The 27,873-nt window shown below is 36.8% G+C and overlaps 1 protein-coding gene across 2 annotated transcripts in view; it reads left to right on the top strand.

The window, feature by feature from the left end:
* Positions 1 to 24,011, top strand: part of KCNG2 (potassium voltage-gated channel modifier subfamily G member 2) — a 60,712-nt gene extending 36,701 nt beyond the window's left edge. The window contains exons 2-3 of one of the 2 annotated variants that reach the window (XM_034429319.3): positions 5,002 to 5,810; positions 21,447 to 24,011. In XM_034429319.3, coding sequence (XP_034285210.2) covers positions 5,052 to 5,810; positions 21,447 to 22,256 — 1,569 coding nt within the window. In that variant the 5' untranslated portion in view covers positions 5,002 to 5,051 and the 3' untranslated portion in view covers positions 22,257 to 24,011. Of the gene's footprint in view, positions 1 to 4,937; positions 5,811 to 21,446 lie in introns of those variants that run through there. The other variant, XM_087890380.1, reaches the window with a different exon arrangement.
* Positions 24,012 to 27,873: the final 3,862 nt, after the last annotated feature.

Here is a 27,873-nt window from a genome sequence, read left to right as displayed (position 1 = left end):
TACACATGCCTGCACATGCGCCTACACAGACATGCAATGTCTTTTTTTTTTCCCAAGGTGACATGCATGCTTTTGCTATGTGTATGAAGAAATGGAACATTTGGGAAAGTTAGAAAAGTAAGATTGTTGTTGGATGGCAATAAAAAAGAGGGGTTGTAGTGACAGGAGGTAAATCTAGGATGTTATGATTTAGAAGGAGTAGAAATGTTGGATGAGATTAAATGAAAGGTGAAAGACTAGGGGGAAATTGTTGGAAGGATTGATTAGCAAGAGGTTCACTGCTAAAAAAATATTTAGCTTATAAAATATACCAAGAACTGAGTCAAGGCTGCCTAATACTAAATGTAGTGAAAATAGATTAGTCTAGTTTTTAATCAATTGATTCTGGGTAATTTTTGTACTTATTTAATCTGTAACTGTTTATGACTCAGACATTCAATTGTCATATTCTTTTTTGAATATTTAAAGGTTTTACTGCAATCCATAGAAGTCCACAAACAAATCTGAGTAGCCTACTTTAATCTGATCTTTTTTCCCCTTGAGAAATAGTTGTCAGAAATCTCAAATCTCTTCTCTTTCTTAATATACCCTGTGGGACATCTAATAAAACTTCATTTATTGTGCCTCCAAATTTTAAAGTTTTATGCTCCTTTATTCCAATACTGCATTTTTTTCTCTTAAAGTACATAATATGATTCTTCTTTCTGCTGTCTGTGTTTTTTAGTCAGTATATTTATTGAATTTCCAATAGTTCATTTTGATCTAGATTAATGTTTTTTTCAAACTTGGCAACTTTTAAGATGTGTGGACTCTCACAATTCCTCAGCCAGCTTGAAGTTTACACATCTTAAAGATGCCAAGTTTGAAAAACGATGATCTAAAATCAAAACACTCTTTGAGTAAATTTTCCATTTAAGTCTTCTCTACCAAACTCCAAACCACCAGTATTTTTATGCAGTTCTGTTTTTTTGCTATTTGTAAACCAGTTTCTATCTTTAACTTTGACTTCTGAATTCTCTGATATGAGATCAATTCTTGTTACTTTACTTGCATTTATTGTGCTCTTCTATTAGAAGTTATTAATTTATCACATTTATCATGTGAATAATATATGAATGTTAAGAGCTCCTTCAATAGAAGTAATCTATACTCTTCCAAGCTTTTTTTTTAATATGGTGCACAACACAACTTTTTGGATTTTTCTGAAATCTAAAAGTCTCACTCAATTTTGAAAAGTATTTTTAAATATTATATTCATTTAAAGATTTGATAGCCAGTCTTTTGATCAAAATATTTTTAAGGAAGATTAAATAGATTGTTGTAACAAAATCTAGCATACGCAGTAAACCTCACAATCATTCAACCTGTGGTTGGTATTAAAGGTTAGAATGTGCTTCTTTCAGTTTTGCAGTTCTAAAACAACTTTGCTAAATTAAATATATATTATTGTTTGATTACAATATAATCTCGTACCCATGCATTTAGAGGTTAACCTGTCCAACTGAGCTATAAATCAAGAGAGAACATAACAGTTGGTAATGGTATACAATTTATTTAGGAAAATATTTTATTGATTTTAATTCAGAATATAGATTGGTTATGATCAAATGAAGTACTGTAGATCTGAAGTGGTATATTATACAATAATGGTATGTAAAATATAGTAAACCCAATTAGAATACACAGGGGCACAAAATTCTTGATTTTACTTCCTATTTACAAGCTGTTCAGAGCTTAATGGAGTTCGGAGTTGAATATAATTTTTAGGTAACTTTTTTTTATTTTAGGTCACCAATGGAACTTCAGTATTCAATTAGATCTTCTAGTATTTTACCACTTTAATGTAAATTAATAAGAAGCATGACAAGGTTATAATAGAAATTACCATTACTGATTGTTGTAGTTAACAAGATATTTTGTGTGAATTCACTTGAAGCTCTAAAGAGAGTTCTTCATATTCTGCTTTATAATAAGGTTTTTAAATTTCATAATTACCTTCCAGACTATAGTTGTTAATGATCCTAATAGCCTTATATCTGGTATTAGAAAACAGCTTCCATTGTGCTGTAGGTATTTTTAACTTTCAGTTTCAGTATCTGCTTTTTAAGCTCATGATTGGTGGCAAAGGAGACAAAATGGCATTAACATACAGATATTTGTTCAGATGCAACAAGGAGATTGACATGTGGAAGTCAATTTAGATGCATCCATATTGCAAGTCACAGTGAAAAGGGTTTGTGTGTGTATGTGAGAGAGAGAGTGAGAGAGAATGAGGGAATGTTGGGAAGGTGGAAAAATTACAATTGAAAGGAAAATAATACAAGAGTACGTGTAAATTAACTTTTTCTTGTTTTCCTTTTTGGCTTCATAATAGTGATAGTTATTATTATTATCAAAATTTATTTAATGTATTCTTATTTTCCACTTTAGCTTGGACAAATTCAGCAGCCATACAAGGTCATCTTTCAACCAAAGATGTGTAGCTTTCGAGCTAAGAAATACATTTTTATCCTTTAGATTATTGTGCCAGAAATTGAACCAAACTCTAAATACTAAAAATGGCCAGAAAGAAAAATGGATAGAGTCAGGACAAAGCTAAAATTGATTTAAATTCAATTAAAATGTGGTGAAATCATCTCAGTACTAATAATATGGTGATTTCCATGTATTTAATCATTTTCTCTTTCTGTCAAAATTACAATTTGGTTCTATGGACACTGTAAGCTTAACATTGGCAGCCTGGAGGCTGAATTGGGTCCCCTGATTTAAATGCTTTGAAGGCCGAGGTACCTTTCTGTTCTTGAAGAAAAATAACGGAAGGGCAATTCCTGAGGTGGTAGCATCAGGTTGCTAATAGCAATAGAGCTCCCAGCAGTGGTGCAACAATTTACAGTGCCATCAAAATGATAATGTGTAAATCTGAATGGCATGTTTGTGTAATATCGTGATATCTGATAGAAATATGTAGGTTGTGTCATTTGAACGAGGACACCCTGGGCATCATTTGCCTTGCCTATGGCCATTCTTCTCATGCCCGTTGGATGAAGTAACATAGCATATTCCTGTCCAAGAATAGTAGCTAGGCATGACTGCAGCTAGTGCTTAATAAAGCTCTATATTATATGTCACTACATAAGAAAAATACACCACTGTCCTTTGGGACATCTTCCCTCCCTCAATCTTCTCTGTCAAAACCCTCAATATTTTATACGTTCATCTATATATCTGCCTGGTTAAAATACCAGTTACCCATTGTTTGGCATTCTGATAGCTGAAGTCATTAAATTGATACGATATTTACATACAGAAGTGAACCTTAGCATCACCAAGCAGAGAATGGAAAATTGTATGTACGCTAAAATAAATAAATAAAGGAATTGGTAGAATGCTGTCTTCGTTTATTCTTATTTGTACATTTTCATTCTAGGACCATAAAGAACAAATGTATACAGTTATATAAGAATATTATGATCACAAATGTAAATCCTGATATCAGACTCAGATTCTTATTTTGCTTAAAATACAATAAAGACAATAATAAGAATAAAAAATATACAAATAATTTTATATTTGTAAAAGTTCCCCAAAAAAATATCTTGCAACTCTTCATGAGAAACTGATTTTTGGAGGTACTGAATTCATGAGAATGAAACTTTCTTGTTTTTTGCTGGAAATAATACCATTATCAATTTGGAGAATATTTTTATATATTTTGAAATAGTAGTCCAGCCATATTCTAATGGAGTACAATTCAAACTGGACCAATACTTTACTCAGAATATCTGCTACTGAAATTTAATCAAGCAATGAGCTGATTATACCCCTGGGTTTATTGATATGAATATCTTCTATGCTATCAATAGTTTGGCTTGAATTTTTTAAAATTTAGCTTTAAAAATTCTAGTGAATACTACAAATTTATCATGATACATTCAAGGAATTATTGTATGAGTCTAAAGATAATTACAATTGAAAATTAAATGGGTTAATTGATGGGTTAAAAGGCTATAACAAAAAAAACAGTACTTTCTTATTTTGTCCTAATAAGATTTCTTTTTTCCTATTAAATTATGTCCAGTTTTTGGAAATTGCCTGGACAAGTCAGTGCAACTTTCTTGGCAATGTTTTTTAGAAGTGGTTTGCCATTTCGTCCTTCCTAGGGCTGAGAGAAAGTGACCAGCCCAATGACACCCAGCTGGCTTTGTGCCTAAAGCAGGACTGGAAGTCATGGTCATAAATAAAGGAATGCTTAAAAATGTGATCAAATTTCAGAAATAAAATTCTACATTCTATCTGCCCAGACTTAATGAATGTATGTTCCATTTTGAAAAGAAATAAGTTATTTGGTAATTTGCAATAAAAGACAAAGACATTTTACCCTGATTTATTAGGTACCTGTGGACAACCTGTTTCTCATGAAAAGTTGCAGGGTTTTTTTCCCCCCCTTCATGGCAATTACAGAATGAAATTGAAGATGTTTATGGAAATTTATAATATTCAAAATATGTGGGAATTTATTCAGGCCCATGGAGATGTTCACATGTGATCCATCCATCCGATTCCCTTCTTCCTTAGGTTGTCTGTGTAGAGAACTGTAGGGCATGTGGTTGATGATGCAAGGAGTCAAAGCAAAGTTTATGAGGACAAATTAACAATTCTCCACATCTTGAATGCCCTTCCCCTCATTTTAAAGTTGCTTTTTCTGTTTTGAATTTTTAAATTGTGTGACATATGTTGAAGATTCTCACGTTCAAATTTATTGAAGATTTACAGGTAAAGATGTGTTTTACATATACTTAATTATATTTGTTGGATTCCGAAATGTGAAAACTATTTTTCTAGTTGTTTTCTGTACATTGTAGGAATATCGAGGGAAACCACAAGGTTTCTTGAGAAAAATGTAATCGTAATGTAGATGATAGCATCAGAAGGGGTTTGTTTTGCCTTTATTAAAAATGCAATTTCTGACACTAATATATTCACCTTTTCTATCCTCACTAGTCAATACTCTCATTTCTTCAACTGCTCTGGCCCCTTCATGAATGTAACAAATGTATCAGGAAATGGCATTGCTGCCTGGGAATGCAGAGCCCGAATTTACTGCATACTCTTACAACAACTTGGAAACACTTTGTGATGTGCAGACAAAGAAAGGCGTCTTCTACAAAAAAGCAAAACTTCTCAGTCCTGGGGAAGACTTGTATTGTTTTGCCTGTAGGGAGGACCGAACCAGGAATGTGATAATCAATGTAGGTGGCATAAAATACAAAATTCCATGGACCACATTAGAGAATTGTCCCTTGACCAGGCTTGGAAAGTTAAAATCATGCAACAACTATGACGAAATAATGGATATATGTGATGATTATGATGTCAACTGCAATGAATTCTTTTTTGACCGCAATCCTTGTGCCTTCAGGACCATCATGACTTTTTTGACTGCTGGGAAGCTAAGGCTCCTCAGGGAAATGTGCGCTCTCTCTTTCCAAGATGAACTGGTTTACTGGGGGATAGAAGAGGAACATCTGGAGTGGTGCTGTAGAAGAAGACTACGACAGAAAGAAGAAGAGATAGCGGAGGCGGCATTGTTTGAAGAAGAAGTAGAACCTAATGAAGCACCCCTTGAAAGTGCCTTCAAGGACAGCAGCCGCTTGCATTTGTGCATGAGAAAGCTCAGGGACATGGTAGAAAATCCTCATTCAGGGATCCCAGGAAAAATATTTGCTTGCATATCGGTTTCTTTTGTTGTCATCACTGCAGTTACCCTCTGCATTAGCACCATGCCAGATCTCAGAGAAGAAGAAGTTCGGGTAAGTGCACGCTATAAAAATAATGTTTACCCAATTATAAACATTACCAGACACGTCTCTGTCAATATTTGCTTATTGGCTTGTCTCTGTATGTATAGATGCATATGGCAATAACATAAATTTTATCCCAAGCAGACGTTCTGATTGTGATTAGCATAATTATAATTGCTTTTCTGCGTTTAAGTTAAGATGGTATTATATATTAACTCACAAATGAGGGCGTATATATGTGTCCCAGGATAATGCTGCAGGATCCAATCTGGGTCAGTCACCGGGACCAGAGGTTTTGTCTTCCGAGCTTTTGGACTCATGCTGGAGCCCATCTTCAGGGAACTTCTCTCTAGCAGAATGTGTCAAATTCCCTGAAGATGGGTTCCAGCATGAGTTTGAAAGCTTAGAAGGCAAAACCTCTGGCTCCGATAACCAATCCAGACTGGATCTTGTATATTAACTTTCTGAATTAGTTTGGACAGATATCTCAATAATTGGATTTGGGACATTGTCCAGATTCTTTTGTCTTCTTGTATCAAAAACTTTAGCTAAATGAAGGCTGGATTTTCTTTCCAACAGAAGAAATTACAATAGGCAGAAAGAAGATTTCTGGCCTCTGCTGTGAAGAGAGATAAAGATAAATTATCTGGGATGATGAGGGCCCTAAACCATAGCAAATTCAAAGGAAGTATTTGTGAAACTCTAATAGAATTGCAAACTGAGCAAGATTAATTTTGACTGTCTATAGTTTCATCTGATCAGCATAAAATAGTAATTAGTGTGCCATAATCCTTTTTATTATCAAGAACTTATCTCTGATCTAGTTTGAAGCTCATAGTTCATATGTAAACAGAAATCTACAACTTTGCTTTATAGTTCCATACAAATCTCTCCCTTGGGTAGAAAACTTTGTAATCATTTTTTCTTTTGTTTTGTTTTTATGAAAATTAATGATTATTTAATTATTAAATTTGTATCATGCCTTTTGCTCAAGGAATACTAGTGTTGTTATTGATGACAAACCTAGGGTTACAGTAAAGGGGTTTGAGGACATAAATGGAAAAAGCAAAATCAACTTAAAAGATTAGAAAACCTCGCCAAATTCTATAAGAGGTTTCAATATTTTTACAAAATTCTTACTTTAAATTCGGTTTAAATATTTTAGATTTTATAATGCTGTGCATAATGAAATATTGATTCTTATTAGTTATCCTGCAACATTAGGGCCTTTTTCAAAAAGTTTTAAGATTCAAGGATATTGTGAGTGCATGTTTCTTACGGAAATTCTTGAGGCTTAAATGTATACCTCTATCTTGTCTAATGGGTTTTTTCAAGGGCAATGCATTTTCTGTATATAGCATTTATTTCAGACTGTTAATATTATATCACCATATGTTGTTTATAGTTCGTAACACACCAATTCCATCCATTCTTGATAACTAGAGGCGAAAGATTTGTCACACTCTCAAAATTTAGTTTTAATAACTGTAAAACATTTAACAATGTATTTTTGTTTCTAGATAAATAAACAGAAATACAAAACCGTAGAATACAGGTAATCCTTGACTTACGACCACGGTTGAGCCCCAAATTTATATTGCTAAGTGAGTTTTACCCCATTTCACGACTTTTGTTGCCACAGTTGGTAAACCAGTTGTCAAGCATCCAGTTATAAATCACATTACCTTGGGGATGCTGCAGTGATCATAAAAGTGAAAAATGGTCATGTCACTTTTTTCAGTGCTGTTGTAACTGAATGGTCACTAAACGAACTATTGTAAATCAAGGACTACTTGTAGTTACCAGTTTTCTAACTAGGCTACAACAGAGAAAGATGTCTGTAACTTGAAAATAGTTCTTCATCACTACTTTGATTATAGATAATGGACTAGGCAGCTTTATTACAGACTGGAAACTGTTTGTGGACTTTCTACGTGCTAAATATAATAAAAGATGGTTAACAGAGGAATTTGAAGATTAGTGTAATGTTTAGTTCAACCTGTTGACTGCTTTTTCATACATATATACATATATGTATTTTGTTGAGCAATATTAAATTTAATTGATTATTTTTTCATCTTTTTTTGCACACTATTTTTGTTGCTGATATTAGGGCTAAATCAGTGGTGAAATCTGAACCGGTTTGCTACCGGTTTGCTGGCCGCACATATGTGCTGCCCGCCAAGTACACACTGTGCGTGCATACGCATTAGCCACCAAACGTGCATTGCACATGCATGCACAGTACCCACCAAATGTGCGCTGTGCGCGCATGCGCACTACACAACAAACACGCGCTGCGGGCGCGCACATGCACAGTACACACCAAAAGGAGGCTTGGGAAGGTAAGTACAATAGCGAGGTAGAGGATCAGCTGTGCCGCGCGATTTAGCTTCGCTAGAAAGCAGGATTTCCTGCTTTCTAGCAAAGCTAAACTGTGCAGCACAGCTGATTGTCAGAAATATCGGTTCGGAAGAACCGGTAGCTTTTTTAAACTACTGGTTAAAAAAAGTTAGCTTTTTTTTTTACTACCGGTTGACATGAACCGGTAGTTTATATCACTACCGGTTCGCCCAAACCGGAGTGAACCGGTAGCATTTCACCCCTAGGTTGAATTTATACTTTTGTTTTGTTACATTTTGTTTGTTTTACTGTTTTGTATTTTATTTTTTATGATAAAAGAATATTTTTTTAAAAGTAAAGAAAATAGTTCTTCATCGAACAGAGTCTGTTCCGAGAAAGATGAGAACTGTTCCAAGAAGGAAAAAAAGGGTGTTTAGCAGGATGTAGCACAGAGCTAGGGAGGAGTCAAAATTTAATGAAAAATACTAATTAAGTATGTTGTCTTCAAACAAGCCAAATTAATGAATAACTGTACAAACACTTGCTTAACTCAAGTAGTCTAATGGAGCAGATTTTTTTATAAAAACATTGCACGGTTATAAATTATTATATGTCTTAACATAAACTCTAATAAAATCAGTGGCTAAGATCTTTGTAAGCGTTTGCTGATTCTACATCAACAGATGTGTTTTAATTCTTACTGTTGTGGCATAATGATAGATGATAGATGGATAGATAGACAGAGCTTTGATTAAACTCATAGAATTAGTCACAATATATTTTTTGTCAAAATATAGAAAAAGTACACGAAAAAATTAATGTTAATCTCAGACACCATGGATCCAAAGGCATTCAATTATTGCTTAAAAGCATTGTAAGCCGCCCTGAGTCTCCGGAGAAGGGCAGCATGTAAATCAAACTAATAAATAATAATAAATAATAAATACAAGAAAGTTTTCCTGAAAAGGCTGGGTCTGTGAGCTAAAGAGTCTTCCTGGATTGCCCCAAAAAATCCAGGACTACCTGCATTGCACCACAGCTGTATACAAGAAACACTTTACAATACTGGTGAATATACATAGCTCAGGTGTAGGATGAGGGTGGAGATTTGTTCTCCAAGCTTGTGGGTTGATTTCCAAACATTTCATTACCAGGCTAGAAAACATCTTCAGCGAAATTTAGGGAATTCCTAAACTCCGCTGAAGATGTTACCTAGCCTGGTAACGAAACGTTCGGAAACCAACCCACAAGCTCGGAGAATGAACCTCCACCCTTAAGAAACACTTTATTCTTAGGTAATTTAGAAAAAAGGATTTACCTGAGGATGATCCATTTGTTGTGGGCAAGGCTGAAGAGTATTAACTTGATACCAGTATCTTGATCAGTTTGAAGAATTTGGCGGGGGGGAGAAGGTTTTGTCAGAGTGATTAAATTACACAACCTGTACCTGATGATTAACAAATATTTTCCTGCTACTTGGCCAACTTCGCTTCCTCAGCTCTACAGGATTTCTTATTATTTTTCAGTTCAGAGTGCTCAGCAAAATGTGATACTAAATTCCCCTTCCTATTCCAACAACAGTTTTATAGCATGGGCATGTTCTGAATAAGTTAAATTCCATTTAATGCAGGTTGTGTAGAAGATTTTGATGCACCTATGATGTCTTTCTCTTTCTGCTTCTTGCAATGATTAGTTTGATTTTTATTTTTATACCGTGTGAGATGGTGAGATAGACTAGAAGTAAAATAAACAACCCAAAGTCTTTAAAACAGAGCACAAGAATTATGTTTTCATTCCAAGATATGGCTTGGGGATAGCTAAAAAGAAATGCACTTATAATCAAAGCATCAGAGAATGTGGTATAATAATTTTTAGACAGTCAGTGCTGTCAAGAAAACTACAAAAATATAGTTTCAGGATAAAACTGTTAGTCTTACATGGCTGATAATAAGCCATTGTCAAAATGCAATCTCCCTAAAATAACACATTAATATAATTAGTGGTAGCAACCAAATGGTGGAGATAGTTAAAATTCAACAAAGAAATGATAGGACGCTTATTAATATGCCAATGGAAAAGTAAAGCAAAACGTCATAAAGAGCCTTGAATTGTAGTGTCTATTTCTAGTCTAGTATAACTATGAAAGAGGAGCAAATCTATTTTGGCTTTGCAGATCAGTGGGAGCAATCCAATATTAAGATGATAGTAGGTGTCAAATAAAAAGAACCATTAAAATGCTTGCAAGAAGCTTGTAATCACCTGCCTGCTTCCCAAACATAGATTATTATAATAATTACAGCTAGCTTTTTGGACTCTTCCAAAGACTGCTTTACATAGTGAATATTCAATTAAATATAGTTATTACTGGTTTATGCAGATGACCTGTAGTGTAGGAAAGAAAACTAAAAAGAAATCTTTTTTAAAACATTTGAAAGTGAGTTTTTCTGTTATATAACTTTGGCATCCTCAGTCAGAATTGGCAAGATAACAAGTTAACAGCCTTGAAATCTTGTCAAATATGTAGCTCTTGAAATATTATGGCAGTTTTATTTTCGTTTGTTTTAATTCACTTTATTTTTGCATTAAACAGTTAGCTTTTAGAGAAAAAGTAGTTGTGAAGTTCTGCTGTTGTTTATTTGGTTTTAGATAGTCTTTTGTTATCAATCAATTACCAAATGTTTGTTGTTTATTTGCCACTTTTGTATGATTTCCTGCTTGGAAAGAAGTTTGATTGCTGTTCCCTCTTTTGGACAATGTCACTTTCTGTCCTTACTGATTGTTCAGACTGTCTGGAGCAATTTATTGTTACTTGCCACCTTGTCATGTTTTACTGCTGTCTTTCTCTCACAATATTCTGAGACAGTTCTTTCTTTATATTCCCCCATTTATCTTATAATAGTTTACCAATTTATTAGTCTGTATTCAGGAGATCATGCAGTTCTTTTTGTCTCTGATTAGATTCCTTTGCATGTCCTAAATTGATCCATATTTTTCCAGAACCTATTTTTTGGTGCCTGGTGGCCTTAGATTATCTGCTAGTATTGCAACTCACTACTACTTGTTTTCATCTGGTTTCAGTTTTTCAATCTGGTCTTAATTTACTCTTCTTTTTCCCCAGTTTTTCCATTCCTTCACCAAAATGGCCTCCCATAGTATATTAACATAGTTAGTATGTATAAGTTACCATAGTATTCTCAGATGGTTATATTTTAACACTTTCCATCACAAGCAAACTAATCCTCAGAGTATTACATTTTCAATACCATGTTTCCCCGAAAATAAGACCCTGTCTTATATTTTTTTGAACCCCAAAATAAGCGCTTGGCCTTATTTTTGGGCAGGTCTATAATTTTGGGATGTGTGGAATAAGACGGGGCTCCTCTTGCCGTCTTACATGATTTCTAGCTCTGTCTTCCTAACCCTAAGCAGAGGAAATGGCGGAGACTGGCTGTGCATGTGTTTAAATATTTTCAGGGAGGGCTTATTTTCAGGGAGGGCTTACTTTAGTGCAGGCGCTCAAAAGCCCGATTGGGCTTATTATCAGGGGATGTCTTATTTTTGGGGAAATAGGGTATTTGCTGCTAGACCGACTGCTATATTGATGCAGTCTGGGACAATTTAAGCTAGTAGTTGAAACCAGTAATTTGATAATAAAAATTTAGAAAGTTGGCTTGCCCCATCAAATTGTAGAGAGTTGTTCTACTTTCAACATAATCAACATTATCCAGTGATGACATTGAAAACAAGAAATTGGGTAAGGCAGACGGCAGATTTTAAGACTGAAAGCAAACAACAGGGCTCTCTTCTCCCATCTCATCCAGATTCTTCTTCTCCCATTATCAAACCTACTTTGCTAAAGGTGTTAGTTCCTCTCATCCTTGAATGATGATGTATAAATATATTTGCCATTTATATGTATTTCTATGCTTGTTCCTTCACAAGGAGCAAGTAAAGAATTATCTATTTATCTATCTATTTATTTATTTATTTTATTTATTTTCGTCAAGCATGTATTAGATAACAGATATAAGTATAAGCCTAATTATGAATACATGAAATGGATACGAATAAAAGGGAACATTAGGACAGGGACGGTAGGCATGCTGGTGATCTTATGCACGCCCCTTACAGACCTCTTAGGAGTGGGGTGAGGTCAACAGTAGACAGTCTAAGGGTAAAATTTTGGGGGTTTGGGGAAGAAACTAGAGTCAGGTAGTGCATTCCAGGCATTGACCACTCTGAAGTCGTATTTTCTGCAATCAAGTTTGGTGTAGTTTACCATAGGTTTGTATCTATTATGTGCTCGTGTATTGTTGTGGTTGAAGCTGAAGTATTCATTGACAGGTAGGACATGGTAGCAGATAATTTTATGTATTATGCTTAGGTGAGACCAGAGATGGGGTCAAGCACGCCATCAGTTTGGATCCCTTCACGTCCACAAGAAACCTAAGTCCAGTCCTCCTTGAATTCCATTGACTCTTATCTATCGGCTGTTTGCCTTGACTGTTAGTAGTTCATATTCTTATTTAGACATAAACTGAAATAAACTTGTACTCATTTTGACCTAACTCTGGCTCCAGATTTCCTGTGCCTGACAGTAGGGCCAAAAAGAAGAAGCATGAATTTAAAATGTAGTACTTAACAAGAAAAGGTAAAAGTACTAGCTTGAGAACTTTTACTTTCTAAAATACCAACTGCCTATTTTCAATCTATTTTAGAGTATTATTTGCTCATTGGTGCTTTATAAATACATGCACTTTGGTCAGGCCATGAGAATGATGCTAGATAACCATTCGAGACTGGAAATTTGCCTTCATTTCTTAAACTAGGCATGGGCAGGAAGGAGAGATGCTGCTTTTAGAAATATTTGATCATTTATGCTAAATATGCTATGTATCATTTTATGAGCATGCATAAAATAATTGTCCTGAAGATTGAAGTATTGCTATTCAGTATGAGAGTACAAGAGTGCTTTTAATTGTGACTTTTACTGTAAGTTCTCACACTTAAAGTAATAAACTCTGTGCCAAATCATGCGAGAAAGCTCTTAACAGACTTCAGGAATACAGAACTAATGTAAACTAAAACTATTCAAAGAGATATTTACCTAATATTTTAGGCAGGTGTCTATTTCCTAAGGAGTTTTGAGAAAGCTGTTACGAATTTCTGTCCTTTAAATGTGGGACTTGGACTAAAACAGCGGGTATGGGGTGGGAAATGTCTTGGCACAGAGATACAATCCAAAGCCAACACTAGGTTTAATTGCATATTTTCAATCAAAATGATTGGTTGCTGCTTAGTGAGTTGCTTGGAGCGGGTTTTTCATGAGCCAGATGACTCATTTGAAACAGACTGTATCCAAGAGAAATGTCAAACTCCTTGTTCAATGGCAGGAAACATGACCAGACATCCATCAGAAAACCCCCATTCCTCCTGCTTCAGGACAGCAAACCCAAAGTCTTGGGTTAGCAAATGAGTAGCGTGAAATGTCCTGGACACTTTATCATTCTAAGAAAGGGGATTACAATCTATGGATGTGATTATGAATACTACAGCTATAGAAAATTGTGCAGAAGTGGTTTACAAGAGTGCATTTTTGAACCGGGTTTTTAAAATTATAATAATTTCTTCATCTTATTTTCATTTGTCCTTCAGCCTCTCAGAACAGAAATGTCATCAGAACAGAAATGTCATCAGGCATTTAATAATGCGACCATACAAGCCATTTTTCACTATTGGGTCAGATATATTCTTTGCACGTTCACTATAATATGGAATCCCACCTCAGAATTGCTTTAGAAAAGCATCTATCAGTAAACGTAACGAGAAAAAAATTGAAGTTGAAGAATTGATTACAGTGTCTGAAGAATGGAATATAAAATTGATTTTAAAATCATGGCACTGACAGGGTCTGATATTTTAGCATTTGTTGACAAGGAATGGTTTATGGTGCTGGCTGGCTGGCGAGTCTAGATACCACATAGTTTTAGAAAACCACTGGCCTCTTCCAGAGATAAGAGTTAGAAGTTGCCTTTCTGGCAGCAATCCTCAGAATAACAAGGAATGAGAGCAGATGTCTTGGCTGGCCTTGTGACTCAGGCCAGGCCTTCTGCCCAAAAACCCTGGAAGAACTGGAACCAGTGGGATAAAGCTGCCAGGGAAAGTATAGGCAGAAACATCAGGAATGTTTTATTTCTTTGTAGTGCTGTTTTGCTCAGCTGTGTATTAATGGTCTTTGTTCCTCTATGTCAGTGGTTCTCAACCTTCCTAATGCCGCAACCCTTTAATACAGTTCCTCATGTTGTGGTGACTCCCAACCATAAAATTATTCCTAAAACCATTGAAAATATGTGTTTTCCGATGGTCTTAGGCGACCCCTGTGAAAGGGTTGTTCGACACCCAAAGGAGTCGCGACCCACAGGTTGAGAACCACTGCTCTATGTCTTTGTATGTCTGTTTGCTGTTGAATAGTTGTTAGATGCAGATAAATCTAGGAAGCAAGAACTCAGTTCCCCTTATTTTCCAAGTACCCTCTTAATTGTATTTTTGAAAAATAAAAGTCCTTAATAAAAGTTATTATACCATACCATACCATACCCCATACTATAGATACTATATTATAACATTACTAGTTATGTTATGTTATAAGTATTACAATACTTATTATTGAATATTACTATTGAATAATAACAATAAAGTTGGAAGGGACCTTGGAGGTCTTCTAGTCTAACCCCCTGCCCCAGCAGGGAACCCTATACCGTTTCAGACAAATGGTTATCCAATCTCTTCTTAAAAACCTCCAGTGTTGGAGCAACTTCTGGAGGCAAGTTGTTCCACTGATTAATTGTTCTAACTCTCAGGAAATTTCTTCTTAGTTCAAGGTTGTTTTTCCCTTTGATTAGTTTCCATCCATTGCTCCTTGTTCTACTTTCAGATGATTTGAAGAATAGGTTGATCTCCTTCTTCTTTCTGGCAGCCCCTTAGATATTGGAACACTGCTATCATGTCACCCCTAGTTCTCAGCCCTAGTGAGTTTGTGTGGGTTCTACTATCATACATTCCAAAGCCATATGGACATAATCCCCTATTAAAGGGAGAGTCTGAACCATTTTAATAAAAGCCTAATTATGTTCTGGACTATCCAGAGTCTAAGAAAAGAGGGGGGCATTTTCCCACAAGTAGTAGCAGCATAACTACTTCCTTGGGTAAACATCTTCAGTCACTTGGGGGAACAGATGCACACAGGCAACCTGGAGTTCAGGTAAAGGGGTTAAAAGGAATGGATCCCAGGAAGAGATGAGATAAGACTTTTGCTTCTGTGTTCAGGACGGTTACCTGGCTAAAGAACTGTTAATCTGTGTAGTGTGTTTTAATTTTTGACTTTGAAGTGGGGGAGGGACAAAAGATAATCTTCTGGACAATTTGGATCCCCAACTCATCCACTAGATTACATTCATCATCATCATCATCACCAACACCATCATCATCAGTCATCTAAGGAAGTTCTATTTTCAATTGTTCCTGGAAGAGTAAAACTAGGAGGGCACCTCAGCTAAAGCATGGCCTATTCAGAAGTATAAGTACCACCACAGGAAAGCAGTACCTACAAGCCTCCAAAGCTTGTGGAATTGGAAGACTGCCAACAGTTTTTCTCTTTCAAGATAAATGAGCTGGTGAGTTTGATTCGGATTGAAGACAGTAGTGAGGGTTTCGGTAGGGAGCTATTTTCAACTTTAGAGATAATCACCAGCATCTTAAATTGCACTCAGAAGTTAATTGGAAGCCAGTGCAGGGTATAATGATATATTAATAACAGCAACTGCCAAGCAATGAGCCGGCAGCTGCATTGTGAACTAATTGACTCTGTTGGGTGGTCTTCAAGAACAGCCTCATGTCAAGCACATTGCAGTAATCCAGACTCAGAATGATGTGTGCAGGAATTACTCTCCTGTGCCAGGTGTCGTGCCTTGGAACTGGTTTAAATAATCTGCTTTTAAAGTGCTTGAATCACAGTGTTGTAGCAGGTATGGAGGAAGCCTACAGAGTTTTGTCAACTCTTAACCTTCTTCCTACACCATTCTTACTTACACTGCATTCTGTCATAACCCAGAGTGAATAGTTAGTTTCTTTAAGACAAAGCTAAAAACAAGCACAACTAGCTGCCCAAAGCATTTGCAAGAGTCTTCTCCAACATCAAAGTTCAAAAGCATCAACAGACTCCTGCTTCTTTAGAGTCCAGCTTTCACTTCCTTAAAGTGTCACAGGAAAGTCATTCCCTGCATGAGTCTGATCTTTCTAGGTACAGACACATTGCAACATCTGAATGTCTTTTCTAGTACCTTTATTTCTATTTTAGCAAATTCTAATCCAGGGGTGTCAAACTCGCAGCCGGCAGGCCAGATGTGTCACACGCTGGCCACACCCAACCCCAGTTTAGCGAAGGGGAAAAAAGTGTGATATGTTACGTAACGACAACATGCCATTGCGAGTTGGACACCCCTGTTCTAACCTATAGCATCCTTCTTTAGTGTTGGTTCCTTTAATTGTTGATATTCAATAATAATACTGATGCAGCTAAGAAAAATATAACTTGTTTCACTCATGGCCTGGTGTACTGTGAACACAACTTCATGGAGATATGTCAGGAAAAAAGATGTTGCTAGAGCATGTTTATACCAAAATCTTTGCAGTAGCAACAAGCCAAAAGACGGGGGAAATTCACTCTTTTGCCTGTTACGTCATTAAGATGCCCTCATCCCCAAAAAGAAGTTCAGGTTTGCTTCAGGAAAACCATACAGCATTGTCCTGTAAATCCTGGTAAGAGATTTTGGATTTCTTACTCTGGGTCTAACTCCCAGGATTCCCTGTTTATTATATTTTGATAATTTTGTTAGTTATTTGTTTTAATTCCAGAATAAAAGCCTTTATAGGAGAAAAGAATGATGGCTAGGAAGATATTTTACTATAGAAGTTATATAATTATGCATGGCATTGGATATTTTAATCCTTTTCTAAAATTTTAGGACTTAGAACAAGCAATAAAATGTACTAGCTGGAGATAAAGTACTTTGCACAATGTATAATTAATGTAATTCACTACCACTGGAATCATAATTATTAGTCACAGAGTTGTTAGTTTTGTCATTTGAAGCAATTTATGAAGAATGAGTCCCATTGGTGGCGATAACCTGTAAGAACTAAATGTGAAAGGGAAGAGGTGAAGGAAGACTACTAGCTTCTTGCTTATATAGCTAATCATATTCGAAAACCAAATGCAAGGCTAAATGGATCTTTGTTCCAATCCAAAATCTAGTTGTGGCAGCTATAAAATTATAAAATATATGAACAATGAAATGTAGAAATAATTCTCAGTTCTCCTTCCAAAAGAAATTGAATGTAGGTGAATTTTAAAAAGAGATGTCAGCTGCGTGTTTTCTCCCTGAATTACATGTGCTTTTCCCATGTTGCAGTTTTCTACTTGAGGCTTCTTTGTTTAAAATATTCATTCCACACCTAGAACTAGTTCTTTATGATCAGCCTATTTTATATAAAGTATGCATGAATGGGCCACTTAGTTCTCTGCCAAATTAACTTTGCAAATAATTTAAATCATTTAAAATAATTCCTTTCTGTAACAACTCTAACAATATTCCAATATGATCCAAAATAATGGAATGGAATGGAATGGAATGGAATGGAATGGAATGAATGAATGAATGAATGAATGAATGAATGAATAAATACATACATACATACATACATACATACATACATACATACATACATAACTTTATTGTCATTGTATGTGTATACACAGTATACCCATACAATGAAATTCACTTAACACCTAAAGACCAGGTCCAACACACATCATAATCCCCAAACACACTCCCACCCACCACCCACCCCTAAACCACCCAAACATCCACACAACAGACCAAGTAATACTGTCCAACAGCTCATGAAATATGGTGAACTAGGTTTCACTTTTTCCATATAAGATATGTGTGGTTATCTACCAAGATAACATTCTGGCTGTTTGTATTGTTTTTTGTTGATCTGTGACCTGACTAAAGATTTGGGCCACTGTTACTTTCCCAGATAAAAACTTAAAAACTTTTTTTTGGACTGTGAAATCTTACTCCTAGGTTTGAAAGTGAGGCTGTAAAATTCTCATCGAAAGTAACACTGTGCCTAACTGTTGCTGGCTTTTGTTAATGGGAGTGAGAAGCTAGTGGTTATTTTCCTACCTTTTTCTTCTTTGTTGTCTAATTGGGCAAAATTACCACTTCAGCTCTTGGTCTGGTTTTTAGACTGTTTTTAACCAGAATAATGAGGGGGCCTAGAATCCTGCAGAAACTTGACTATGTTTAACTGCCTCCTCCTTGCAATTCTCTCCCAGCAAATTATGTCAGTTGAGAGAACAATAACTTAGAAATGTCATATCTGCCTCCTTTCCTTTTCATTAAAATATTCCAGGTGAATCCTTCTTCTCCTTAATGTATAGAGTGATCTAAATCAGGGGTCTCCAACCTTGGCAACTTTAAGCCTGCTGGCTGGGGAATTCTGGGAGTTGAAGTCCGCCAGGCTTAAAGTTGCCACAGTTGGAGACCCCTGATCTAAATCACTGTTAGATCTTCGAGGTATTCCAGACAAGAAGATACTATCTCTATCTTTATTGTAAGGTTGCATTAACAGAATCTTGCAAGTCTGAAAGACATACACACCCTTCACTTTTATGCTCCCCAAAAGCGTAATCTCCCTTCTGAGATACTTTTGCCCTCTCTCCTCCTTAGGTCTCAAATTTTATCAGACCATTTTATTCTTCCTCCTGTCTCCCAAGGTCCTTCCGTATACCATTACAGCCATTCCGCAGTTCCTTGAGCACACTTGTAGGAAATGTCTAAATCATCTGCCCCCCCCCCCACACACACAAATAAAGGTGGATTTTAGGAATTCAGCAAGGCAACACTCTTTTATCTTCAGAGAAAAGGAAAATGCATTGTTGGAAAACAGGGCATCAACTGTATATAATTCAGTTTAGTAGTGCGTGTTCCACTACTCATATGTCTATGGAGATTCTCAATCATGCAGGTTGGGGGAGGGGGTGTCTCCAAACTTAATTCTGAAATAATTCTGGAAATTGAAGTCCACAAGTCTTAAAAGTTGCCAAGGTTTGCAGACTCTTTATCCAGGTCATGGTTGCCTCAAAGGTGCTTTTTCCAAAAGGCAATTCAGTTTTGAACTGAAGAAACGTCTTGGATGAGAAGCGAAACGTTTTCAAAGAGGAAAAGAAAGTTCAGTTGCCTTTTGGGAAAAAGCACCTTTGCTACCCCATATGATACCTATTCCAGAAATCACGTCGTCAAAATTCAGCAGCAAAAAAGCTGGTTTCCATTGGTACAATTTATGTGATTCTTTTTGCAAAAGTAAAAATAGAAATGGAAATGTGGAAGGCAAACCTTGTTCCACCTTTAAACCCTGTGCTCTCCTCATCAAGTACATAGAATTTTTAAGAAAAAATAATTCATGTTTATTCCAATAACCTTTATTTGTTCTGTCTTCTTGCTGGGGGGGATTAACATTCAGCATAAAGAAAAGGGTAAGGGTGAACTGTAGTTATATTTGGAAGTGGAGATGAAACAACCAAATAAAAATCATTATTCATTGTTGCTTAAGTTTTGGGCTGGTGAGTTTATTTGCAGCCTTTAAACAACAACTTTATTCAAACAGTTCTCTTATCTTTTGGAATTTTTTTAATGGCAGTTATTAATTTTAATTTAGGGGGAAATTGTTTTATAGAATAAGCTTTTTAGAAGCTTTTCCAGCATAATTGATTAATGTAGCGTAGCTACTACATTAGTATTATTATTATCACTTTTATTAATTAAACATGAAATTCAGTCAACTGAACATTTAAAAATGTATCACAAATACCATTGACTGGCGCTAATGGTTGATACGGGTTGCTGCCAGCATCCTAGGTGTCAACCAAGTATCTTCTTAAAATATACAATGTTCCAAGTAGCACAATTTTTTGCAGTTCCGCTGGTGTTATTTGCAGGTAGCTGCAGTTTCTTGATGTATTTTATAAAATTCTTGGACATGGTACCTATTATTTATTATTATTATTATTATTATTATTATTATTATTATTATTATTATTTATTGGTTAATCTTTAGTGAGATTCACAGCCTTTGAGGCTGGTTAATAGCTCAGCAGCTCGAGTCCTAACCAAGGACCTAGGAACTGTTAAGGTATCGTCGGAGGATGTAAGCTGTTCCGAGTAAGGTGGTTTTTTGTAGAGTCAAAATGTTCAAGTCTGGCAAATTTAGAATTTCTAAATAGCGGGGTAGCCCTTTGGGTATTGCTCCGAGGGCTCCAATTACAATCGGGACAACACACGATTTCTTTTTCCATAGTCGCTCAACTTCAATTTGTTGTTGTTGTTGTTGTTGTTGTTGTTGTTCTTATTATTATTATTATTATTATTATTATTATATACTTTATTCATTAAACATGAAACTCAGTCAACTGAACATTCAAAAATGTATCATAAATACTATTGACTGGTGCTAATGGTTGATACAGGTTGCTGCCAGCATTCTAGGCATCAGCCAAGTATCTTCTTAGAATATACGATGTTCCGAGTAGCACAGTTTTTTGCAGTTCTGCTGGTGTTATTGCAAGAAGCTGCAATTTCTGGATGTGTATTATTATTATTATTATTATTATTATTATTATTATTATTATTATTTATTTATTTATTTATTTATTTATTTATTTATTTATTTATTTATTTATTTATTTATTTATTATTTTGCCAGAAACAAGTCCCAGATTTAGTGTGAATTTGAGATCTGGCTCTTTGGGGGAAAGAGCTAGTTTTAAACCCATTATTCATGCTGGCTGGAGGGAGTTTAAGTCCACATATCTTAAAGTTGCATCTTTAAAAAAACTGCTCTAAATGAGTTAGGCATTTATAAAAATGAAGTCAAAATAATCATTATTTTTAGAGAAATTTACTAAAAATTTTGCAAATTTGTTTGGAAAATGAGTAATTTGAACAGTTCATGTGATAAGGAGGCTATTGTCTGGGCAGGTCTATCCCATAATAAACCTGTTGCTCTCAAAGATGCCAATACATAGAAATGTGTTTAGTTTAGCTTTATATTGCAGCTTTAAATCTGTAACAGAATATAGAAGCACACAATAAAAGAGCATTTTTGGCATCTCAAAGTACTTTTTCTTTTTTTTGGCTGGCTTGTTAAATAACTCTTAATTTTCCACCTTCCTTGCAGGGAGAATGTTCCCAAAAGTGCCATGACATCTTTGTACTGGAAACAGTCTGTGTGGCTTGGTTTTCTTTCGAGTTCCTCTTGCGCTGTATCCAGGCGGAGAGCAAGTGTGCCTTTCTGAAGACGCCGCTCAACATTATAGACATTTTGGCCATCTTGCCTTTCTACATCTCTTTGATTGTAGATATGGCTTCTCCCAAAACCAGCAACAAGCCTGGGGGTGGGGGAGTTGGAAACAAGTACCTGGAGAGAGTGGGGCTAGTACTGCGCACCTTGCGAGCTCTTCGCATCCTCTATGTCATGCGCCTGGCAAGGCACTCCCTGGGGCTGCAGACCCTGGGACTCACCGTGCGCCGCTGTACCCGGGAATTTGGATTGCTCCTCCTTTTTCTTTGTGTCGCTATGGCACTCTTTTCACCCCTTGTCTACTTGGCGGAAAACGAAATGGGCGCCAAGCATGAATTCACCAGTGTTCCCAGCAGTTATTGGTGGGCTGTGATATCTATGACAACCGTCGGCTATGGTGACATGGTGCCTCGCAGCATTCCAGGGCAGGTTGTGGCCCTAAGCAGTATCTTGAGCGGCATCCTACTGATGGCTTTTCCGGTCACTTCCATTTTCCACACTTTCTCGCGCTCGTACATCGAGCTTAAGGAAGAACAGCAGCGTGCTTCTAATAGGCAACCTCATGACCTGGAAGAAAGCAACAACCTTCCGCAAGACAGCAGCTCTCAGGAAGACTCCTCCTCTTTGCAGGGCAGTAACGGAGCAGCAATTCCCGCTGAAATGGAACAAGGCGCTAAGAATTGCTGACGCAAAGGAAATTGGAATCTTGGGGAACAGGAGAGAAAAAGCGGATGGAGGGCTATTTATGTCTTAAAGTAGAGGTCTCCAAACTTGGCAACCTTAAGACTTGTGGACTTCAACTCCCAGAATTTCCCAGCCAGCATAGGAGCAGAAGTCCACAAGTCTTGAGGTTGCCAAGCTAGGAGACTCCCCTCTTAAAATAACCAAACTGCTTAAATCTCCTTTTGCAACCAGAAAGGTTGCCTTTTGAGCAACGGCTTATGTGATCCATCATAGCGCTGAAGACTGGTTGGCTTTAATGTAACATCCTTTAGAATTTCAGAGACTCTCCAGCACTAGCGATGCCGCCAATTGCGCTTTTAAAGGCAATTTTCAAACTTGTTTCTGTTGTATGTATGTGGGAAGAAATAACACAGCTCACATATTTTAAAAGTATCCAGATTCAGGTAGTTCTTGTTCCATTCATTCTGCACAGAGCTAGAGAAACTAACAGATTGCCCAGCAGTAGTTTCTCCCTAGCTGTATTCATCCCTAGTGGATTCATATTGCGGTGTACATCATGAAGTATGCATAGAGGTTAAAAAGGGAAATTGCTGTATGGGTATGAAGACATTTTTGAATTAATTGCGAAGCCAATCCCTGTGTTGCCCATGGTTTAAAAAGGCCTGCTTTAGTTCTTTATGCATTATTGCTACTGGCCACAGGAAGCTTTGCACTTTAGCTTAAATCAGGGGTGGGCAACTATGGCTCCTATACGACTTGTGGACTTTAACTCCCAGAATTCCTGAGCTAGCATGGTTGGCTGAGGAATTCTGGGATTTGAAGTCCGCAGCTCATAAAGGGGCCATAGTTGTCCACCCCTGGCTTAGATGGTGTTTCCTTTGCTGAGAATTAAATGTGTGTTGCTTTAAAATGATTCTAGTTGGATTTTTTTCCCCCCGTATGTCTGATCCATTGGTACTAAAGCCATGATATTTTTAAAATGGAAGAAGACACTTCTGAGGCCTTTATAGCTGGCTTTAAACTAAACAGCAAAAATGGGCTTTCATTTTATTCCAGTAACTATCACCTGCAGTGTTAGGTTAAAAAACTGGGAAGCTTTTGCTCGTCTTTCTAAAATAATAATAATAAAGAAATTAAAGCCATCAATAATAAAAAGAATTGTATTGGCCTAGAGTTGAATATGTGACGAACTGCAGAACATCCAGTTAAGTTAGCCCTGGCCATTGCAAAGATGCACAATAAAGGAGGAAGCACAAAGCATTTGCACTTCTTAATTTCCTCTGCATTTGCAACAAAAGTTTTGTTCCATGCAGCATGTGGGATTTACAAAACGTGAGATAAAAGCTTTGGGTTTGGGTGGATTTTGACCATGCAAATCTTTTCCTCATAATTAAAAATGATTTCTCCACTATGTCGGAAACAACCGCACAAGAGTCACAATGAGCAGTATTTTTGAAGTATATTTTGCTACCAGAAGGCAGGAGCCTTTTACAGTAATTAGGAATTGTGGTGAATTCCAACTCCTGGATCTAAGTGAAAATTAAGAGCCTTACCACTTTTGAAAATAGAAGGTCTTCGTGCCGGAGGTACTAGTGGTAAGGCTGAAGTCTACTTACTCTTCCATTTGTATTGATTCTTGGTCCGCAAGATTGTGATGACGCTGGGAGTTTTATGCAGTCTTGTTTTGTGTGGCTGAGCTATATTAAACATGTCATCTGTTAGCAAGGAACATTGTAAATAAAAGCTTCTTAATTTCTATTTCCTGATTCTCATTTGTTCCAGTTTATTTTGAAAATAAGATAGGAAAATAAAATTACCTTGTGGCACATAATCTAAAACTAGTTTTCTTTTACCTATGGAAGCCATTTTTATCACACATAATCTATTCGTCTTTCATGTGCAGCCCAAGTTCTTGTAATGTTCATTTAATATGTAGAACTGTACATAACTCACCATTTTTCACACAGAAAAGTGTTTCTGAGCTCATGCTGGAATCACAAGAACCCAGGAAAGACGGGAAAAGCTAAGCTCACACTACAATAAGAAAGCCTCATTCCTACTTTGGAAGTGCAACAAATTAACAGTATAACTTGTTCCATTTTCCTGAGGTGTACTAAAATAATGCAATTAATTTGGAACCAATATTGCTTCTAGCTTCAACATAAGTTTAGCAAATAATAGGTACTTCTACAAACCATTTCAGCTCCCTATAAGTAATGTGAAATGGACCAAAGTAACCATCTTTGCTTCTGTTAATTTCAGAATTCTGAGAAGAAATGCTTTCCCTTTAGTGCCAATCAATGCTCAATCAACTACTATTTGTCCTGGAGCAAAAACAACCCACCTATCTCCATTCTATACAAAAAGGAAGTTATATACATAACTTAACACTCTTCCTACATGCATTTGGCTAGTGCAACCCCCCTCCCCCCCATGTATTAAAGCCTCATTAAAAATTGTAAAGGTAGCATGATGCTCTGTACTTCTTGCAATCAAATGTATTTATCAAATTTATATAGCTGCCAATCTCACAGAAAGTGACTGGATGGCATAAAACAGGAGTGTCAAAACTCAAGGTCTGCAGGCTGGCTCTGACCCATGGGGTGCTTAGATCTGCCTCGTGGAACCACCCTGGAAACAGCGAAGGACTGGCCCGTGGTGCCTCTACCAGTGAAAATAGGGTTTGGGAGGGCTGTGCGTGGCCCTCCCAAGTTTTCACTGGCAGAGAATTGCAGGAAGGCATCACAACCAAAAACAGAACTCAGGAGCCCATTTTCACTGGCAGAAAACACTCGGGCCACCACAGGTGCCCCCGACATGAGTGATGTCAAGCTGGCCCACGCCCACCCCGTGGCCACAACCCTGACCACAACCCTGATGAAATCGAGTTTGACACCCTTGGCATAAAACAATTCAATAAAATAATATATATAAAACAATCATGACCTAAAAGCATTCTAAGTAATTGTTACAAAAACACTGAATATTATAAAAACAGAACTAAAGAAGAAAAACAATAGTGGAGCCATTTCAGAAGTTCACCTGTCACCTGGTGTCTTCAGGCCTGCTGGCACAACCAGGTCTTGCGCTGCCTGCAACAGCTCCAGAGTGATGGCGCTGACCTCGGGGGAGTGGAAGTGGGAGAAGATTCCATAATACAAGTGCCACAGCAGACAGGCTCATTGCCTAGGGCTCACCAAATGTAGCTCCCTAGATGATGCAATCCACAATAGGTCTGCTCTATTAGATCTATTAGAAATCGGGAAGAGACCGTCCTTCAAATATCCCAGTCCCATGTCATGTAGGTCAATACCAGCGCCTTGGATTGGATCTGAAAACAAACGTAACAAATGCAACTTGCACAGCAGAGGTATAATGAGACTACCAGGAACATACATAACTGCTCACACTGCTGTATTTTCCACCAGCTAAAGTTTCTGGATAGTTTTCAACGGCTGCCCCATGTAGAATATATAGCAATAGTCCAGCTGGGAGATCACTAGGGCATGAATGACTATGAGTAAGTCCCCTTGATCCAAGAACGGACTTAACTGGATCGTTGTATAAGATGATATACAAAGGCCCTCCTAGCTATGAGTGCTCTTTGAGCAGAAGTTGTGCATCCAGGAAGACCACAGACTGTGCACAGGGTCTGTTTGGGGCAGTGCAATCCCATCTAGCATTAGAGATGCTTCATTGTATGTTACACCAGTGGAAGGGAAAGGAGGCAATATGTAATTTTTAAGCTACAAGATGTGGAAGTCATTGTAAGGGCAATTCGTGCCATTTATTCCTCTTTGGACTGACCAGAATCTCTCCTTCCCCCCAATACACACACGGGGGTGAGGGGGAGGGGAGAGGAACCAAGCAACTTGTTCTTTGCTCCACATTAGAATGGAAAGGGGCAATAGAGCTTCTCACATTCATCCCAACAAGTCAGATTAGCATTGCCTTTAAAGTTGCCACTAGAATGGTGGACAATCAGGAGCTCAGAGGAACACAGAGACAACAGGTACATCCAATGGAGAAGCAGATGGTTCAATGGTTACACCATTTAGTTGGAAATCAGATGGCTTAGCTTTTGAACTGTGTGCAATCTGTTAATCTGTTAATTACAGCAGGTGTATACTCCTGGCCTATGGACCAGATCCGTCACATGCTAGCCATGCCCATGCCTAGTTTAGTGAAGGGGAAAAAAGTCCTGATACATCATGTGATGCTGCCGTCACATGACTTTGACACCCATACAGGGTTTTAACACTGGTTCTGAGCTGGCAGAGTCCTGATGCGTATTGCCTAACGTTATTTGGGGGTTCTGAACTGGAGCATCAGTTATCAGCAATTTACCCAAGGACTCTTTCAATTTTGGTATCAAACTAGGAGGAGCATACCCACTGCTGGAATATGTGGAGCATTCTGCCAAAAGAATCCATAGTGCCAGAAGCAGCACTTTTTCTGTGGTATCCAGTCTTCAAGATGGACACAATATCATTTTCATATTTTTATGTCCAAAAACAAAATACAGATAGTCCTTGACTTATGAACACAATTGAGCCCAGAATTTATGTTGTTAAGTGAAACATTTGTTAAGTGAGTTTTGTCCCATTTTGCGACCTTTCTGGCCACAGTTGCTAAGTGAATCACTGCAGGTGTTAAATTAGTAACCCAGTTGTTAAGTGAATCTGGCTTCCCCATTGACTTTTCTTGTCAGAAGGTTGCAAAAGGTGATCACATGACCTCAAGACACTGGAACCTTCATAAATACGAGTCAGTTGCCAAGAGTCTGTATTTTAATCACATGACGATGGAATGCTGTAATGATCGTATGAAAAACGGTCATAAGTCACTTTTTCCAGTACTGTTGTGACTTCAAACAGTCACTAAATGAATTGTTGTAAATCGAGGACTACCTGTAGATTAAAGCAGCACAATTTGACAAAAATAAGGGTAGAAAGTGTAAGGCAGTGTGCTTTAGTAGGGAGCAACTGGAACCTTCAGATTATCATACCATCATATATAGGATTGTAGAGGTGATTCACATATCACATTCTAAGGCTCGTGAAGAGATTCTGGTGCTGCAAAGAAAGACTAGATAAAAAAATACCTTTTGAATAAATAAAACTTTTCTTGCAATTTTTTAATTAGAATTTAAAATAGTTGTTTCTATCCTACAATCCTAACAAAATTCACCATTCATTGAGTTCAGCCAATCATAAATACTTATACTGTATTCTGGGCAATAAAGTATATGAAATGTTTTAATTTACATATCAAAACCTATAAAATAGCAGTGTTTGGCTGTAATTGATGGATCAGAAGAGGTCGTCTATTGGAATAGGTCAAACATCTATTCAGAAAGTTGTTATCTAGAGGTCTGGTTCTGTGTGAATAGTGTGTAATAAGTGCATATATTAACATCTCATTTATTATTAGATAATTGGTATCATGGAGAAATAAGTTATCAAAATGCAATATTTTAAAGTATTAAATTATTAAAACCATCAGTTTTAGAAGACTGGTTATTGAGTATAAATGAGATGCTGTGCTGGAAATGAGTATGTTACTTTTTTTCACAGTAGTGCACAATCAGTCCTGAACACAATAAATAGCCTTGTTTCAA

Source organism: Pantherophis guttatus, chromosome 3, assembly GCF_059756535.1.
Source record: "Pantherophis guttatus breed Tessera chromosome 3, ASM5975653v1, whole genome shotgun sequence".
In the NCBI taxonomy this organism is placed as follows: domain Eukaryota; kingdom Metazoa; phylum Chordata; class Lepidosauria; order Squamata; family Colubridae; genus Pantherophis; species Pantherophis guttatus.
This window is presented reverse-complemented; position numbering and strand designations above follow the sequence as displayed.